This window comes from Lepidochelys kempii, chromosome 9, assembly GCF_965140265.1.
Source record: "Lepidochelys kempii isolate rLepKem1 chromosome 9, rLepKem1.hap2, whole genome shotgun sequence".
NCBI classification, from domain to species: domain Eukaryota; kingdom Metazoa; phylum Chordata; order Testudines; family Cheloniidae; genus Lepidochelys; species Lepidochelys kempii.
The window spans coordinates 3947168-3965433 of record NC_133264.1 but is presented as its reverse complement, the minus strand read 5'-3'; the positions used below and the strand labels follow the sequence as shown (position 1 = coordinate 3965433).

The following is an 18266-nucleotide window of genomic DNA, read 5'->3' as shown; positions in this document are numbered from 1 at the left end:
CCATGCTACCCACAGCAGAAGCCAGATCCCTCGAGGCATTACATGTCGTAGAGCGAAGCATGCAGTAAGCACCTCACACTGAAAGCGGCACAGGAGCACAAAGGTGCTGCAGGGCATGTGCCCGCTCCCCCTGCCAGGGTCTTCCACAGGAACAGATGCAAAATGCACACCCAGCGGCAGGTCACCGTAACATCCCCGACCCTGCCAGATGCTGCACTGCATGGGCCTGGGGCTGGGGCCTTCTAACCTTACATTTCGCCGGTAGTGGCACCTGCCCCGGAACAGAAGTCCAAAGATGACAGCATGAAGCTGCGTTTCTTTCATGGCCCCAAGCAGTTAATGGGGAAAATGCAATCAGGGAGAGTGCCAATCTCACGGTGGAGCAGCTGGAAAACAAGCTGCTTGGCTTAGGCCCCTTCTCTTCATACCACTTTGCCTGGGTCTTGTGCAAAGCACATGCGGGAGCCCTCTGCAGAGCAATTCCATCATGGGCTCAGCAGACATGATTTCTTAAAGGACAGCTCCAACCCCCTGGCTGTGCTCAGGAATTTATGGCCAGATCTCAGCCGTGCAATAGGAGCCTGTACACGTCCCAGAGCAGGATTCAGACCTAACTCCTCAAACGGCTTTGGAAAGGGAGCCACCACAAAAAGAAAAGCCAGGTCTGACATGCACTGCATGAACCCGGGACAACAAAAGAACTGTACAGTTCCCCTCTATCTGCGGTCAGTGCCCTGTAGATCCGCCAGGAACCCCCACGCTATGTTCTCCTTGTCTGGGTCTGAGGAGAGACCCCCGCCTGAGGAACGGGAAGACAGCCTGTCAGGGGAATAGAGGGACCCGAAAAAGTGCTGGGGAAGGCCAGTGAATACAGCAGGAAGAGTCAGCCCCAGCAGGAGAGGTGCGCACATGGGGCCCAGAGGGAGCTGTGCCAAAACACAGAGGCACCATGTTCATATTAACCGATTCATTTATACCGAGGCTCTGTATAAAAATAAAAGGGTTCTAATAGGATTAACAATATTAAATAAATATTTAATCGGAAGTCCTTGGCCTAGTTTAGAGCTCGTCTTTCGGGTTGATGTTCAGGTCGTTGGCTCCTAGATGCTCTTGGTCTAACGTCGCTATCACTTCGTCTGCCTGGATTCGCTCCTGCAAAAAAGAGGAGGAGGAGTAAATAGCAGCAGCAGCGTCGATGTCTCCTCTCGTCTCTGAGCTATTTCTCCATCAAGGAGGAAATTCATCCTGGCACGGAAGGCCAGTATAAGACCTAGGCACAACTCACCTGGGGACATGGTGCGGCCGAATGGATTGGGCATTATGTTGGCACTTGGGAGAGCCATTCTCAGCTCTGCCACGACCTTGCTGTGTGATCTTGGGGAGGTCACTTGACCGCTTGGTGCCTCAGTTTCCCCTCCCACCCTTTGACTGTCTTGCCTATGTAGAGTTTAAGCTCTTTGGGGCAGCTCTCGTCCGATGCACCGAGCACAACGGGGCCTGTAGTGCTACCGTAACACAAATAACTACAGCACCGCCATGTACATGTGTCCTAAACTAAGGCCCCAAGGGATGGACAGGCTGCGGGTGCCAGACCCCAGGAATCCAGAAAGCAGAAGCACAGTCTAGCGACTGGATTGGTAGACTGGGTGTCAGGACTCCTGGGTTTTATTCTGTTTTGCCAATGACTTGCTGTGTGACCTGGGGGAGCTGTTTAAAGCCCCTGTGCCAGAATTTTGCCATCGGTGAAAAGGGCCCCACCAGGCTGAAGTAACGAATGGTTGAGATCACTGGCTGAAAGAACCATGTGCTCACAAACAGGGGTGTGCTCCTGGTCCTCCCCCTTGCTGTGGATTTCCACTGGGATACTGGTCATTACCGGAATTGTCCACTAGGTGTCACTAATGCTCAGCAGAAACATTGCTCTAAGGGGTGTCTACACTGCAAATAAAAAAATGCCGCTGGCCCCCCGCCAGCTGACTGGGGCTCATGGGGCTTGAGCAAAGGGGTGGTTTAATTGCCTTATAGATGTTCGTGCTCAGGCTAGGGCCCAGGCTCTAGACCTTGCGAGGTGGGAGGTTCCCACACCTTGGCCTGCAGGTGTCTGTCTGCAGTGTAGACGCACCCTAAGAGCCAGTCCCAGATTGCAGGTCCTGTTTCTCGACCTGGCCAAAAACGGAGCCCATGCAAGGGTCACACGGGAAAGCCACCCTCTTAGTGGAGGTTCCAGTATAACCACAATCTGCCCAGCCCCCCAGTGTCGTAATGGGCAGCTCCCAAACATGGCCGAATTTACTGACACAAGTCCCTCAGAGGCAGGACAGGGTACTGTCCCCACCATGCAGATGGGAATAGGGGCCCAGAGAAGTGAAAGTCACACAGCTCAATCCAGATCTCCTGACTCCCAGTCTAGGCCTGGTACAATGCATTTATTGCATTCATTGGGGGTGGGGGGAAGGGTTCGTTTTGCTTGCGGGAGGCTGGTTGATCCTGTAAGTCCCTTTCCATCTCTAACCCTATGCTCTGTTGAGCATGACAGTATCCAGTGCCCTGAAGACAGGTTCCAGCTAGCTATGGAAACACCCACTGGTTCTGAGGCAGACCCAGCACTTCTGCCTAGGCAGGCATCTTTGTGGCTAGGCAGAAGGGCCTCTTAGCTAAAGATGACAGAGCATTACAAGGAGCTCCCTGGTTTTTCACTAGCTCCCCGCTGTACCGCCCCGTGCCATTCATGACGGTCTCTGCTGCTGTCACGATGGAAGAACTCACCAGCTCCCTGTAAAGTGGGTCCAAAGTGAACCAGAGAGCAACAGCACATCGCTGGCCTTTGGTGACTGCTTTGACCCCGTGGGGGTTCTCCCCACCAGAGGAGAAGCTGATCATGCGCCCACACTTTGGCTTGATAGAGGCCTGTAAAAAACACCAAGTCAAACATTGCAAACACAACTAGCATTTAGGCTCATGGCAAAGAACCAGCATACTGCAGATCTCTTGTGTTGCCCTGGGTTCCCGTCAGTTCAGGCCTTTGACTTTAATGGATCTCTCTGGATAGCTCCAGGATACTCGAAAACGCAGAGCATTGCTGAGATGGGCATTTTGCTCCAGAAAAAGGGCTCTGTCCTGTTGCAGAGGATTAACCCAGAAAAGATGAGGCAGTGTGCAAAGTCTGTGCAAAATTCAATGCAACACACTCAATCATTGCAAACCAGCTGTGTTCAAACTAGGCAATAATTAGATGTCCCTTCAATGAGATCAGGTTAACCTTCACACTCTGACTGATATAAGGAAATAAGGCATACATTTCTAACAGTGAGGGTAACTGCTCCGATGGTTAATTTACCAAGAGTCATGGTGAATTTTCCATCACTGACCATTTTTAATCAAGACTGGATGTTTTTCTATAAGATCTGATCTTGGAATTATTTGGGGGCAGTTCTCTGGCCTGTACTGTACTGGCGGTCAGACTAGATGATCACAAGGGTCCCTTCTGGCCTTGGAAACCAGGAATCTATGAACCATGAGCAATGTTCCTCTTCTCCCTCTTCTGAAGCCATAACACTATACATTTCTGAATTGACACCCTGATTTGACTTTATGATGCTCGGTCCCACAATGGAATGGATTGCAGTTCCAAGTTACGACAGTTCGACTTACGATGCAATTTTCCGCAACCAATTGTGTCGTAAGTCCAAGGACTGCCTGTATCTAGTTCTTTTTTGAACCCTGTTATAGTCTTGGCCTTCACAACATCCTCTGGCAAGGAGTTCCACAGGTTGACTGTGCTTTGTGTGAAAAAACACTTCATAGAATCATAGAATATCAGGGTTGGAAGGGACCTCAGGAGGTCATCTAGTCCAACCCCCTGCTCAAAGCAGGACCGATCCCCAATTAAATCATCCCAGCCAGGGCTTTGTCAAGCCTGACCTTAAAAACTTCTAAGGAAGGAGATTCCACCACCTCCCTAGGTAACGCATTCCAGTGTTTCACCACTTCCTTTTGTTTTAAACCTGTTGCCTATTAATTTCATTTGGTGACCCCCTAGTTCTTGCATTATGAGGAGTAAATAACACTTCCTTGTTTACTTTCTCCATACCAGTCATGATTTTACAGACCTCTATCATATCCCCCCTTAGTCGTCTCTTTTCCAAGCTCAAAAGTCCCAGTCTTATTAATCTCTCCTTATACGGAAGTTGTTCCAGACTTCATTCAGAATCATTTTTGTTGCCCTTTTTTGAACCTTTTCCAATTCCAATATATCTTTTTTGAGATGGGGCAACCACATTTGCACGCAGTATTCAAGATGTGGGTGTACCATGGATTTATCTAGAGGCAATGTGATATTTTCTGTCTTATTATCTATCCCTTTCTTAATCATTCCCAACATTCTGTTTGCTTTTTTAACTCCTGCTGCGCACGGAGTGGATGTTTTCAGAGCACTATCCACAATGACTCCAAGATCTCTTTCTAGAGTGGTAAGAGCTCATTTAGACCCCATCATTTTATAGGTATAGTTGGGATTATGTTTTCCAATGTGCATCACTTTGCATTTATCAACACTGAATTGAATTCAAAGGACTCATAGCAAGCTTATGTTCAGTCTTTAAATGAAGGTGGCTGTAGAGTGGAGAAGACAAGGATGGGGACACACTTACTGTCCAACCCTACACTGTGATTGGCTTATTTCTTTAATAGGATATCACTTGTATCATTCTAGGTGCGTTAACAAGAGTGTCGTATGTAAGACATTGGAGGGAATCGTCTTGCTCTACTCGGCCCTGATGAGGCCTTTGCTGTAATACTGCGCCCCATTTGAGGTGCCACATTTGAGGGAAGATGTGGACAGACTGGAGAGAGGCCAGAGGAGAGCAACAAAAATGATCAAAGGTTTAGAAAACCTGAACTATGAGGAAAGTTAAAAAAAAACTGGACATGTTTAGTGTGGAGAATAGCAGACTGAGAGAGGACCTGATAACAATTTTCAGATATGTGAAGGGCTGTTATAAAAAGAACAGGGATCAAGTGTTCTCCACGTCCACTGAAGATAGGATCAGAAGCAACGGGCTTAATGTGCAGCAAGGGAGATGTAGGTTAGAGATTAGGAGGAACTTTTTATAGCTCTCAAGGTAGTTAAGCTCTGGAACAGGTTTCCCAGGGAGGTTGTGGAATCCCCGTCACTGGAGGCTTTTAAGACCAGGGTGGACACGGATGGCCCTAGGTTTCCTTGGTCCTCCCTCAGCGCAGGGGGCCGGATTTGATGACCTTACTTTTCTACAATGCAGTGCTGTTGTAGCCATGTTGGTCTCAGGATATTAGAGAGACAAGATGGGGGAGGTCATACCTTTTATTGGACCACCTTCTGTTGGCGAGAGAGGAAAAGTTTTGTATCTCACCCACCTTGTCTTGCTTGCTTCAAATTTGACCACTAGGGGGTGCAGAAGCTCAGTGAATTGGGCAACCACACAAAGCAGGATCCTCGGCCAGCATGTCCGGGTTTTTTTTTTTTTTTTTTTTTTTATAAACTGTGTGTCTTCGTCTAAACCTTTTACTTAATGGATCAGAGATTCCAAAAATCCACTCTCTGCAGAAGTCAGGAATCCTGAGTGATTGTAGGCACACAGGATGCCAGCAGCAGGGTTACGACATGGCTTTAGTAGGGAAAGTAACAAATACTTTCCTCATAGATTGTATTTTCTAAATGGACAACCAATCTAATTCTCAATTACTGAGGGACAATCCCCTCTCATTGATACATTTTGCTTTCTACAACCAAACCTCCGTACAACTTTTCATGAGTGATGTACCCGAGTATTTGGATTCTAATATCTAAACTGTATTGTTAAATCTATTCACCTAAATTTGGGTTACTGCTGATTATGTACTCTATGGATCATATGACTTTTAAAAACTAACTTTGTATCTGTGGATAATCTAAGCACTATACCCAGATGTACAGACACTCTTTTCCCAACCTATGTATTATATAATTTTTTTAACATTAGCTTTAATAAAAAATTTAAAATTTGCTTCCACTTGTATCGCCCATGACAGAGGAACAGAAATTGCTTGTTAGCTTAATTCGGTAACAATAAAAACCCTCCAGCCGGTTAAGGCTGTCCTCATTGACAGTTGTAGAGGGGCGGCTGTGAGCCACACTGAAGACCTCACACTCTGGGTAGCCTTGTTCTGCACCATTAGGATGGTGAATGTCTTTTCAGATTACACCTAGAATGGATTTTAGTCTAAGGTTACCGAGGCTAGGGATGTAACTGTTTTATGGAGGGGCCCACTGGTCTGAGGTCACAGCTTAAGTTATCTGAAAAGCCCTAGCTATACACGGCACCAGCTCTGGAGGAGTGGACTAGGAAGGAAAACAAAATGGATCCCCCCAGCCAACCCACTGACATCAACTTTGCCAGCCAAGGCAGTTTACTTACAGTAACAGTTTTGGCATCCATCTCAGTGAATATAAACTCCCCGCCTTCGAAATCCGTGTTAATGTACAGAAGGGCGCTGGGGGAAGAATGACGAGACCCTGGTGAGGCTGGCTGGCTGCCCCTACCCCAGGCAGCTACAAACACAGGATTTGCATCAGCAGATCTGGCCCGTGGGAAGAAGAATGCTCACCACTCTCCCAGGGCCCACTCCGCCTGCCAGGGAAGTCAGGGGAAAGGCTCCCACTGACGTCAATGGGAGGTGGCTGGCCCCACAGTATTTCAGGGGTTCGAGTCCCGCCTGCCCTGTGGGTGCCAGCAGGGGCAGGTATGTGGGGGACGGTGATACAGGGGTGGGGGTGGGTAATCTCTCCTCTGGGTTGTATCTAAGCCCAGCAGGGACACGCATCCTTCCTTCCTGGCACGGATGTGCTGACGATCTCCCCAGACTGGCCAGCCTTGCGAGGTGACCGCCACGTCGGGCGAAACAGACAAGAACACCACGGGGCTGCCACAGCCAACCGCTGCCTGGAACTTGGCCCCCAATTCCTCCTAGAACCGCGACCATACCATGGATCCAGAGCCTGCCTCTTCAGCCCATCACTGGCTGGGATTTACCTGGCTCTAGGGCAGCCTAACTTTACCAGGCATCGGAGCCAAAGTGGGCTCTTGTGGTCACGCCCCACCGACCTGGTGCCCAGCGAGGAACATGCCCTGTCTGTTTCCCCTGGCCAGGCACCTGCATCTGGCACACGGCATCTCAGCCCTGCGTTCCTACCTGTAATCCCGGAAGGTGTAGGCCGGGGGCTCCTTCCAGCACTCGCTGGCCTCGGGATCCAGCAGGCAGTTGTCGGCATGGATGGGGTGGCTTAGGTCGTTCCTTTTCTCCTGCTGGCCTAGGCAGTACCACGCGGGGGGAGAGGAAGAGATGAGATAAGCATGACAGGGTCTCAGAGCTCAGCTCCCCCCAGGGGCATTTGCACTTGGAGGGCTCTCGCTGCCAGCAAAAATGCAAAGACAGCGGGCGAAAAGGGGGAATCTGGGGAGCCTGGAGACAAAGAATTGACACCTGCCTTGCGCTCACTTGAAACACCATGAGCCTGATGGAACAGACACCCCAATCTGGGGTGAAGGAGAGCAAGGGGGGGCACTGAGAGAGAGAGAGAGAGGAAGGAGGAGAGGCAGACGAGGAGAGATGAAGAGCGAAAGAATGAACCAACTCATGCCCCCTGCAGGTGGCTTCCTCCAGGGAGGACGTGGGGCAGGGATCTCTGAGGCAGGAGACAGTACAAAATCGTTGTACGTACAACAGCTCCGTTCCCTCCCTCTTGACTGCTTCTTAAGCACTGAGCCGCAAGGCCGGCCCCTGCCCCCTTACCCGGCAGGGCGGTGCGGCACACCATGTGCGTGTAGGAGAAGTAGAGGGTGGAGTTCAGCAGGAAGTAGGACTCCACGATCCTGCGGGCCTTCTCGCTGACGTCATAGAACAGGCGGGCGCTCTTCAGCGGGACGCGCCCCTCGTAGCCGAACTGCAGGGCAATCACACACCAGAGTGAGCACTGGCCGCCCAGAGGGTGGCGGAGCCACCCGCCGAGCCACGGGGGCTGGAGAGAGGGGCAAACCGCACCTTGAGAGCTTTGAGGACAGTGGCCCCTTCAAACTTCTCGTTGGGAGTGTGGGGTGAGGTTTTCCCTCGATAGCCATCTCCAGCCAGCATGATCCCCTGGAAGAAATGACACGAGCAGAGGTCAGGGATATCGGTTATCCTGAGCAGAAACCCCAAATCAGTTTTATTCTTCATCCTGCTCTCCCCACCCTAAATACTGAACCCTCACCAATAAGAACTACAGACGAAATCAGGTGGGTTCCATTCTGCTTTGGTCACCGTCAATGGCACCGTCAGCTAAGGGCTGATGGCAACATTGTTACTGGTTGAAATGACAATTAAGCCGCCATGGGTCTATGACAACCCAGGGAGATTCAGGAGTGCAGGGCTCTGTGTTTAGCTCAGCTACTACCCTGCTTTCGAGCAAGCCACTCCACCACCGTGCCCTCTCTAAATCAGATCGTCTTATCTCCTCTGTGAAGTCCTTGGAGATCTATGGGTTGAAAGCACCATGTAAAAGCTGGGTATTATTGTTAGAGAACACAGCTCAGTTTTGCTAAGGAAGAAATATGGAAAATTATCCTCGCAACACATGAACTTTCCTTAAATGTCATCCAGTTTTTTAAAATGAAAATATCGGCTGTGGGATTCAAGGCTCCCCCTGTTTCCCCCTTCCCCAAAAGTCTTGTTGAACTCAAAGCTTATGGCCCTGTGTGCAGAGAGAAACAGGAAGAAAATGATAGATAGCTAGTGAAAACAGCTGGCTGCTATCGCTGTTCCTTCTGAGTGAAATGCAAAAAGTAAACAAACTGCACCACTAGGGGAAAAGTGAATGAGTTGATTCGACTCACTTCAGGAGTTACTTGGAACACAAGCAAAGAGATTATTTAGGAGTGGGCTATTCCCTAACTGGTCTTCTCATGTAACTGGCAAACACAGTGGGCCAGATCCTCAGCTGGTGTCTATCGGTGTCAAAGCACGGGCCGGCAGTGGGGATTGTAGACGGCATTTGATATGCTCCCCTAGTGCCTGGATCACACAGTTCTGTTGCAGAAGCCAAGCTCTGACCCTGGATACACACACGCAACTCCCAGAGACCTCGTTAGCGGTTACGTGCATGTGGGAGGGTGGAATTTGGAGACACGTTCTTTGTGTTTGCTGGGGGCCTTGTGCAGTTAGGCAAAATCAGACAGTTACACCCACTCCACATGGCTCCCTGGCCCAGACCCTCTGCCCACGTGGCTTCCCTGCAACCAGCAACCCCCCTTCTCTGCCCTCCACCCAGCAGCCCTCCCCACCATCTCAGATACTCACATTGGCCACTCTACGCAGCTCTCGGCACTCCTCCTCCGATATGACGTTATCCAGTAGCACTCGCTGCGTGCCGTTCAGCTGCTGGGAGTTATAGATGAACTTCACGTCGCTGTAGAGCAGAGAACCCCCTACGGGAAAGACAGATATAAAACAACCCTGAACATGACACCTCTTCCCTGGCTTGTCAGTCACACGGAGGCACCAGGCCAGCTGAGGTCACCTTGGTGGCGTTCCAGAGGCCTGGCTTCACAGCCGTGTAACGGAGAGCAGGACCTGGCCTCGTGTCAATAACAAAGACACAGAGGTGAAATCCGCTCCCTGCGAGAGTGCCAGAGATTCCCACTTTCTCATCAGGCTCTTTGGCAATGCACGGGCCAGACTCTAAAACGCTGCACGGAGATGCAGTGGGGCCCCGGACACCAGCTTACTGGCTTTTTTCAGAGCAGCCAATAGAACCAATTCCTATTTTAAAGTTGACCCTAAATTTCCACTGTGTTCGTTCTCAACGCACTGGCCCCGGGAATAGTCATCAGCATTTTTTCTGTCTTTTTTTTTTTTTTTTTTTTTAAACTCTGTGGCTGCTGGGAGCGAGCTGCATTATTCCAGCCCAAGGCTGCTGACAGGAGCTCTCGTTGAGGGCCAATCTGCGGTCACGGAGCGGATCTCCTCCCCCCCACCCCACGCAGGGCTCCTGGGAGACAGGGAAGCTGTGGAAGAGACGGTTCTGTGCCGCTGGGGACCATTCCCTTGTGCTGCTCACAGTAGTCTCACCCCTACACTGTGTCCCCTCCAGTTTGCTGTATCCTTCTCTTGTCTCTCGTTTTCCACGTTCTAAGCTCCTTGGCGCAGGGACCATCCCACGAGGCGTGTGTAGCAGCTCGCACAAAAGGGCCTGGCTTCCCAAACGCAGCCTCCATGGGCTAGCGCATCACAAACCATTCCTCGTCCCAAGGTCCCATTACTGAAGGGGTCATTCCTAAAGGCCCTGGGAAGGGCTGGAGGCAGAAAGGCAACGGCTGTGATCGCAGGCTGCTCGAACCCCAATGTTCTGCCCCCCTCCTCGTAGGCTTGATTTGGCCCAGCCGCCCTTCCATCACGCCAGAGAGGCGGCCGGGCCAAATTGCAGAGTGGCATTGCAACCTGGTACGCAGGGTCGCAATGCCACTCAAATTGTCCTGACAGAGGAGCTGTATCTGCTGCCTAGTTTATCTATTGCTAGAAGAGCCCCTGGCTGGGATTTGCTCTACGAAGGCTGGCCTGCACCTCCCCCTCCCATTATGCTCTGGGGCAGAGCCCATTTTCCAGGCCTGCAAGCTCGTAGGGGCACTAACATGATTTCGGGCCAGCAGAACTTCATCACGGTGTCCCGGCGCTGCAGCCGTACACAGCCCTGCTGCGACTCAGCACGATGCCGCTGTGATGCGGCATCCTTTGGCTGAGGGAGCGCTGTCAAACACCAGCTCACGAGACGTTGCACGTTTTACTGGGCCGTGGGGCGCACACACTGGTTTCACGTGGTATTCCCTGGAGATTCCAGCCAAGATCCCTTTTTTGTGGAAGGATTTTACACCATCGGTTCATATCTGTTCATAATGGGTCATATCTTGGGTTGGTTTTGAGGTCCTCTATGAAATATACTGGGCAATATATTGTCCTGATAGTATGGAGATACTGCCATCATCACTTGGCACAAGTCTGCCATGGGCCAGCGTTCCACACTGCAGATTGGGGCCAGGACAGGCTTTTTGTCCTGGGTTTGTACAGCGCCTAGCTCCGAGGGTAACACAAATCAATACTAGGCAGCTGGCGAATCAGACGCCTACCTTGCAGGGAGCGGGGAAGTGATTAGCCATTTGGCTCTCTCTCCTGCGCACGGACACGGGATGAGGCCGCCCTCATTCAAACGGAAAAACAAGACAAGACAATGAGAACAAAAGTCTGTGTGTTTCGAAAACTAAACCCTCACCCCAATGTTTCTCTGGGGGGAAGGTGAAACGCTTCGGAGCCACGGGAAACAGATCTGCTCTTGGAACGCCGCAATAAAAAGCGGGCCGTGGCAGAACAGCATTTCTCTCGAAATTCGGCACGATGGAACATTACTATTAAATGCTGCTTTTTATTTTTTTTGTCAGCTGCAGCACATTGCTGTTTTGGAAGGGCCCCAGGCCAATGGAGGAGACACGATACTGAGATCCCATTGCTTGCCGAGGAATGATCTGCGAAGAAGATTTAGGTTTCCTGGAAAAGGGAGCATCCCTCACGGTCTGTTTTGTTGCTTGAGGATAATATTTATTACAAACCAGCATGGATCAGAAAGAGAGGCCTGGATCAAAACCTCACACACTCGGGGCACTATCCAACCGGGCTCTGAACTTCCTGGATCAGGTTCGTCTCTTATACATACACAATACAGTGGGCACATCTAAGAAAGCTTTTGTTACTGCTTCCTTCTGGATGTGCTTCCAGTAGCTCCCCATTGCTGGCAGAAGATCAACTTCAACAGGATGGAGCTGTTAAAAAGTGAACCACAAATAGCCAGCAAGTTGACATGGCTGTGCTGCATGTCCCAGCCAGGGAAAGGAGGGTCACTGCTACATCACAAACATGAAACTTCATCTTCCTTCTGTTTGTAGGTGCTGGTCTACCTGGCGCCTGCTCTGGGCCAGGTCCCAGCATGTACCATGCAGGTGAGCTCTACAGTGCAAACGGTTAAGTGCTGGGGCTTTGCCCATGGCTAGATTGTCTTTACAAAACCGAAGGATTTGCCCTGGCCTTGCGCTGTTCACGTGGCGGTCTCCAAACACTTTACAGACATCCACCGAGCCTCTCACTGGGAAGCATCATCATCACTACTTAGAGGATGGGCAAAGGCAGGCACAAAGGGGTTAACTGGTCCCATGCAGCTGGGAATGGTACCCAGGAGCTCTGACTCGCAGTCCTCTGAGTTTAACCAGGACCAGCAGACACAATGCTGAACGCGACCGGTCCTTGTCATCGTCATCTAACTTCAGGGGTCCCAGTGGTTATATTTCCCAGACAGGCCCATATAAGCCACCAAACAGCTGACCGAGGGCTCAATTCTGCTTGCTTCACCCAAGGGAACAACCAGTGGAAGCTAACAGGAGTCCTTCTGGGAGTAAAGTGAACAAGATTTGGGGCCTGATCTACTGACCATAAATCAGTGGGGAGCTTTCCATGCAAGTTCCATGGAGCTGAGTCAGACCAATGGTCCCAAGCAGTGAAAGGCTCTGTCCCTAATCCCTTGATTTTATTACTAATCCCCACCCCACGCCATTCAGGAGTGGAGCCATAATGGTTGTCCCTTTGGGAGGCTTTTAATTTTTGGCGATATTTTTGTAATTCCAGCCATCCACTGGGGAAAGCCACGAATGATGCCAACTGTATGCTACAGTTACAACAGATCACTTGCAGCCAAAAATAAAAAGGAGCCGTATTAGTTCTAACAGCTAATATGTGCTCTGAGATTCATTCAATCAAACCTCTGGCCAACTTTGTGCACAAACGGGGGTGGCCAACCCAAAGGAGTTTGGCATCAGAGTTCAGAGGCAAAACCCAAGTCCTCAAATTCTCAGGAGACACCAAGACCTTCTGAGGATCAGCTGTTTGGAGATCCAGCAGCTCCATTTCTGCATAGCCCAGCAGCTCTAGCCCTGTGGAGCCTCTAAGCCTTGCAGCAATGCAGCTCCACATCATGTTCAGGACTGGGGAAACCATGCGCACTCCCCACCACAGGCAATGAAACCAGCAGCTTCTGCAATAATGCTAACGGTGGGGAGTTTGGCTAACTTTGGCAATCCTCATCCCTTCCTGCCCTGCTTCGTGCCCTCTCCAGGCTCAGGGGACACAACCAATCTTCAGTAAAACCTGAATTCGAGTGAATTAAGGTTTGCCTGTAACTTCAAAGCCAGGTGAATGCTTAGCTCAAAACAAATATGATCTTTGCACCCCGAGTGCCTGCTCCGTGTGGCCAGGGCTGAAACGAGGATGGCAGGAGGTGGCTTGGTGCGTGGAGAAGCTGAAGCTGCCGTCCCTTTCCTCCCGGTACTCTGGGAGCCCATCCTCAAGAGCAGTATTTTCTGGAGAGGCTCGTGATGTGTTGGCTGGCTTTGGCGTCTGCCAGGGCTGACCCTACAACATTGGGATGTTTATCCTGGCAGAGAGGAGCCCAGTGTGGGTCGAGATCAAAGAACAAAAAAAAACCTGAAGGAATAAAAGGCCTTACAAACGTGTTTAGGTTCCTAACAGCCAGTTTGCACAGAGCTGACCCAGCCAACTTACAGCAGCCGCCTTGGGAGCTGTAATGCAAACACTGCATCCTTGTATCACACCGTAGGTATGTACTTGGCTAGGCTCCTCCAGCCTCCCGGGCCTGTGGTTACAACTGCAGCGGGATCAAGCTGTTGATCACACATACACAGTGACTGCACTAATGATTTGTTTGGCCTCCAGTGTGTCCCGAGACTTTATATGCTCTTGAGCAGAGGGGCTCCGATATCTCAGGCATCAAAACAAGCTGGAATGGAACAGGGCAACAAGGTCACTGGCATTTTCTTTCTAGACACCATGGGGGCCCAGATTCTGATCTAAATGACACATGTGGGAATCTGCAGCAAGTCCACTGAGCTCAGTGAAATTATACCTATGCAAAGCCAGGACAGGAAAGAATCAGGTCCCAAATGTGTCCCGGACAGAGTCTGTCACAAAGGGTTTTTCTGGGCAAATCTCTGAAAGGAATGAAAAATAACACCCATTTTTTCCAATTTTTGGAGAGTGTTTTTTCAGATTTTTTACAAACAAAAACCAATCCTTTTTCCTCGTGCCCCCCCTTCTCTTCCTTTTCTTCTCTCCTTTTTTCACTGGAAACAGGGAAAATAAAAAGGGAATTAAAAGGGGGGGGGAGAAGACAGAAACTGAAAATCTTTTAGTTTTGGTACGTGTTTTTTCCTGAAAACTTGGAGAATTTCAGCTAAAGTGAAAATTTCGCACAAAAATTAAAGAAAGAAAAAACAAAAAACCAAACCAATTAGCTTTTGTACTAGGCAACTTGCTTGAAAGCTCTCAAATACCAGACTTTCCTACATTGCTTGTGCTGTGCCGGGGATTGAGAGCAATAGATTGATCACTTACGGCGACGGTGGGCCAAACGCAGCCCCTGGAGGGACATGCAACGTGGTATAAGGCTGCCAGGACACTCAGCTCAGGAGGGGGGAGATTTGTTGCTGCTGAGAGTTGTGCCTTGATATTAAGGAAGACGGTGACCGCGATGTGCTCCATTGCACGCAAACTGGGCTCAGCCGCTGATGATCTGAATAAATAGCTGATGTGGCCCTGGCAAGCGCAAATGTTGGTTTCCTCTAGTTTTGATCACACAGTGTTATTAATGCTCTGCATCATTTTTGACTGCAACCACTGACTATGATTTCCAAAGGGAGCAATGGCCAGGATTACCTGGGAAACTTTGCAAGATCTTGTTACAATGACAGCCAGAGGGCAGAACCTTCCCCTGGCCCCATCCAAAGAGCAGAGCAAAGGTCCTGATATTTGACATGATTTTCTCTCCCAAGCAAGCAAGATGGAGCCGGCTTAGCAGTGGAGACAGGAGATCTGCTATGGCTGGCTTGCTGTCAGACTGCTTTGAAGCGAAGGAATGGCTTTGGAATTTGGCAAGAGCACACCTGATTTCAAAATCATCCGAGGGAAAAGCTCAGCTCTTAGTATAATAATTGATGGCTAGTCTCTCTGACTGGGAAACAATCACTGAACCAGTTGAAACCCCTGCAGATAATGTGCCTACCAGGCTTTAAAAGGAAATAACTTGAACTAAGCCAAGATATGAAATTGTAGGAGAACAAGGAGAACAAATATGCAGTGTTCACTGGAATCAGAGGATAGGCCTAGGGCTGCTAGCAAAGTGGTGGGGGCTGGGAATTCCCCCAAAAGTCTAATGCTTCACTGTCACTCAGCGTGCGACTTCGGGCGACAGGGAAAATACTCGCCTCCAGGGGTAACGTGTGAGGATTAACAGCTGGACCATGTTTGGAAGGTGAAAGGTGCCACAGAGCACTAAGGGTACATAGTGCTCAGGATCAGTATAAATCACAACACGGGAACTGCCATTTCAGAGCAGCACCTAATCCAGTCTCCTAGCTCCAAATTCTGAGCTCAGTGGAGAGCACTCAGCAGCTTGCAGAATTAGGCCCTAATTGCAGGGCATCATGATGGCAAAAGCAATAGGTCCCTCACTTTGGCAGCGTCACGCAGGGTTGTAACAAACAGAACTGCAAATCCCACAGCTGACACTAGGATGTGACTCCGTGGCTTCATTCCCTCTAGCGACAGAATACGTGCCTTCATGGCTCACAGAAAGCCTCTGGTTTGGGTGGAGACCCTTGGTGCAGACTTACCCTCCCGCAGCTCTCGATCCATTTTGGGTGCAGGCTTCTTTTCCAGAGACAGTGCGGGACCATCTGCCAGCTCACTGTTAACACCCGAGGGGACTCTGGGGAGCAGGAGAGAAGAGGAAAAGCCATGAGTTTTCAGTGGGTTTCAGATTCTGGGAATGCTGCTTTTTTTGCAGCCACCAGAAAAATCAGTAACACACACACACACACACACAGGAAAGGAAAGGAAAGGAAAGGAGGCGCTGTTCAAAACAGAGTAGGGATTTGGGGTGCTCAACCTGAGACACCTTCAAAAAAGAGACCAGATTTTTTTTGGCAGGGCATAATTCTGCACTTGCTGGAAACCCTTTATGGTGTCTGGGCCCCTAAAATCATGAGTTATTTTGAAAACGCTGGCCTCAGTGTTTGTATGTTGGTTGCACGATCTTGACGTCTAAACCGGTACCACCAGAAACTAGCACTTGAGGAAAAGAACAGCATGGCAGACATGTTTAATAATTCAAATATCCAGTGCTGTCCCTATAACAGCACAGCTCCTAGCGAACCACGGGATTGCCCCCGGGGTCATGGGTCACAATCCATTCAAACTACCTTTTTAAAACAAAAACCAAACCTTTGGGGTAGTATTTTGTGCTTTTGAAAGGTACCACCAAATAGTCACACCAAAGAGACTGAAGCTCCCCAGAGCAGGTTCCTTAGGTTTATGAGCAGCAGCTGTGCATGGGATACCTAGGGAGGTGGTGGAATCTCCTTCCGTGGGGGTTTTTAAGGTCAGGCTTGACAAAGCCCTGGCTGGGATGATTTAGTTGGGGGTTGGTCCTGCTTTGAGCAGGGGGTTGGACTAGATGACCTCCTGAGGTCCCTTCCAACCCTGATCTTCTATGATTCTATGCCATATTGCCTCATCAGTGGAGCTTATCTGTGACCCAGAGGCACTGCAGGGATACATGTGCAGCCCCGCACCCTGCTCTATGCACCCATCAGGTCTCACAAGCTAAACACACTAGGACCTCCCAGGAACACCTCCATGCTGCAGGAAGGCTATGAGTGCTTCCACAGGTGATGCTCCCCCCTCTGAAGGAGTCCGGCGCCCATGGCCCAGCATGGAGGTGAGGTGGTATCCTTTGCATGAGATGTGAGCGTCTCAGAACCCTGTGTTCTAAGGAGAGCAGCATGTTCTCTGCACTCACACACAGCACTGGGGCTGAGGAGATCCAGGTTCTAGCTCTTGGCTGGTTGGGTAGCCTTGGTCAAGTCACTTGGGCACTCCGTGTCTCAGTTTCCCCATCAGTAAAACCTGGCTAACACCGTTTCCCTACTAGATCGGGGTGCTGGGAGGTTTAATTCATGAATGTTTGTGAGACACTCAGATAAAACCATGATGGGTGCTACAGAAAGGTCTGTAACTAGATGGAAAAGGGACCCGTCATTTCCACTGAGTTACTGAGCTTGCTGGGCTATGTGGAGTTCAGGACTGGAAACATCAGGTACCGCTTCGGCTCTCTTCAGCAAACGGACTGGTCTCTCGATCACAGCAGCGGCCATTTTAAAACCCTGTGCTCATTCCTGCGAAACCTTCAGTTCAGAAAACAAGGTTGTGCCTTTGGTCAGGGACTTACCTGTGCTCGTCCTGACGGGCACCGGAGCGGCTCCAGTAGCCCTGCAACAAGAGAGGGGGGTGGGTTCTTTACATGGAATGATCAAAGTGACCCACAGAAACAATTCGGGAGGAAAAACAAAACACTGGAGTTTTTAAACACTGGAGATGGGAATGCAGAAAAACCAGCTTCCTGGGAACGCGCAGGTGATGTCTGTGCTGGCGTGGCCCAGGGAGCACGTTTACACTCCCCTTCTCGGACCATCTCTGCAGTGGTCTCTCTGCCTTACACACGCGCACACGCTTTTCTCCATCCAGCGATGAAAAAATACATGCTTTGTGTGTATATAAAAAGATCTTCTACACTTTCCACAGTATGCATCTGAGGAAGTGAGCTGTAGCTCACGAAAGCTCATGCTCAAATAAATTGGTTAGTCTCTAAGGTGCCACAAGCCATGCTATGAAGTCTACATCGACATTCAAACTGCTCCGAGAGGGTTCAGATCCTCGTATCTCTATCAGGACCATTCCCTCTCCCCACATGTGAGGGAAAGGTATACAGGTCACAGTGTCAGCAAATGGCACAAAGCCCACGTAATGGCTGTGGCATTGGTTCTCCCAAAGAAAAGGTGAGGCAGAAGGGAAAGGAGTGAAGAATCTGCATGCATATTCCACTCTGCACTTCCACATGGGTGGAGTCATGGGTGCATGGCTTTGGAGCACTGTCGCAGTCCAGTGGCATTCAGGATGTTCTCTAATCTGCAAATCCATTACTTCAGTTGCTTACAAAGGATGGTCCAATGGCTAACACACTGGCCTGGGGCCCATGTTCAATCCTCTACTCTGCCACAGCCTTCCTGTGTACCCTTGGGCAAGTTACTTAGCCTCTCTGTGTCTGC

The 18266-nt window shown here is 50.1% G+C and overlaps 1 protein-coding gene across 3 annotated transcripts in view; it reads right to left on the bottom strand.

Annotated features, from left to right (window-relative positions):
- Positions 1-952: 952 nt before the first annotated feature.
- Positions 953-18266, bottom strand: part of P3H2 (prolyl 3-hydroxylase 2) — a 126220-nt gene continuing 108906 nt past the window's right edge. For 2 of the 3 annotated variants that reach the window (XM_073359044.1, XM_073359045.1), the window contains exons 7-15: positions 17390-17430; positions 15774-15868; positions 9349-9476; positions 8056-8151; positions 7807-7957; positions 7207-7324; positions 6432-6507; positions 2767-2907; positions 953-1152 (exon numbers count right to left, since the gene is read on the bottom strand). In XM_073359044.1, coding sequence (XP_073215145.1) covers positions 1060-1152; positions 2767-2907; positions 6432-6507; positions 7207-7324; positions 7807-7957; positions 8056-8151; positions 9349-9476; positions 15774-15868; positions 17390-17430 — 939 coding nt within the window. In that variant the 3' untranslated portion in view covers positions 953-1059. Of the gene's footprint in view, positions 1153-2766; positions 2908-6431; positions 6508-7206; positions 7325-7806; positions 7958-8055; positions 8152-9348; positions 9477-15773; positions 15869-17389; positions 17431-18266 lie in introns of those variants that run through there. The other variant, XR_012160700.1, reaches the window with a different exon arrangement.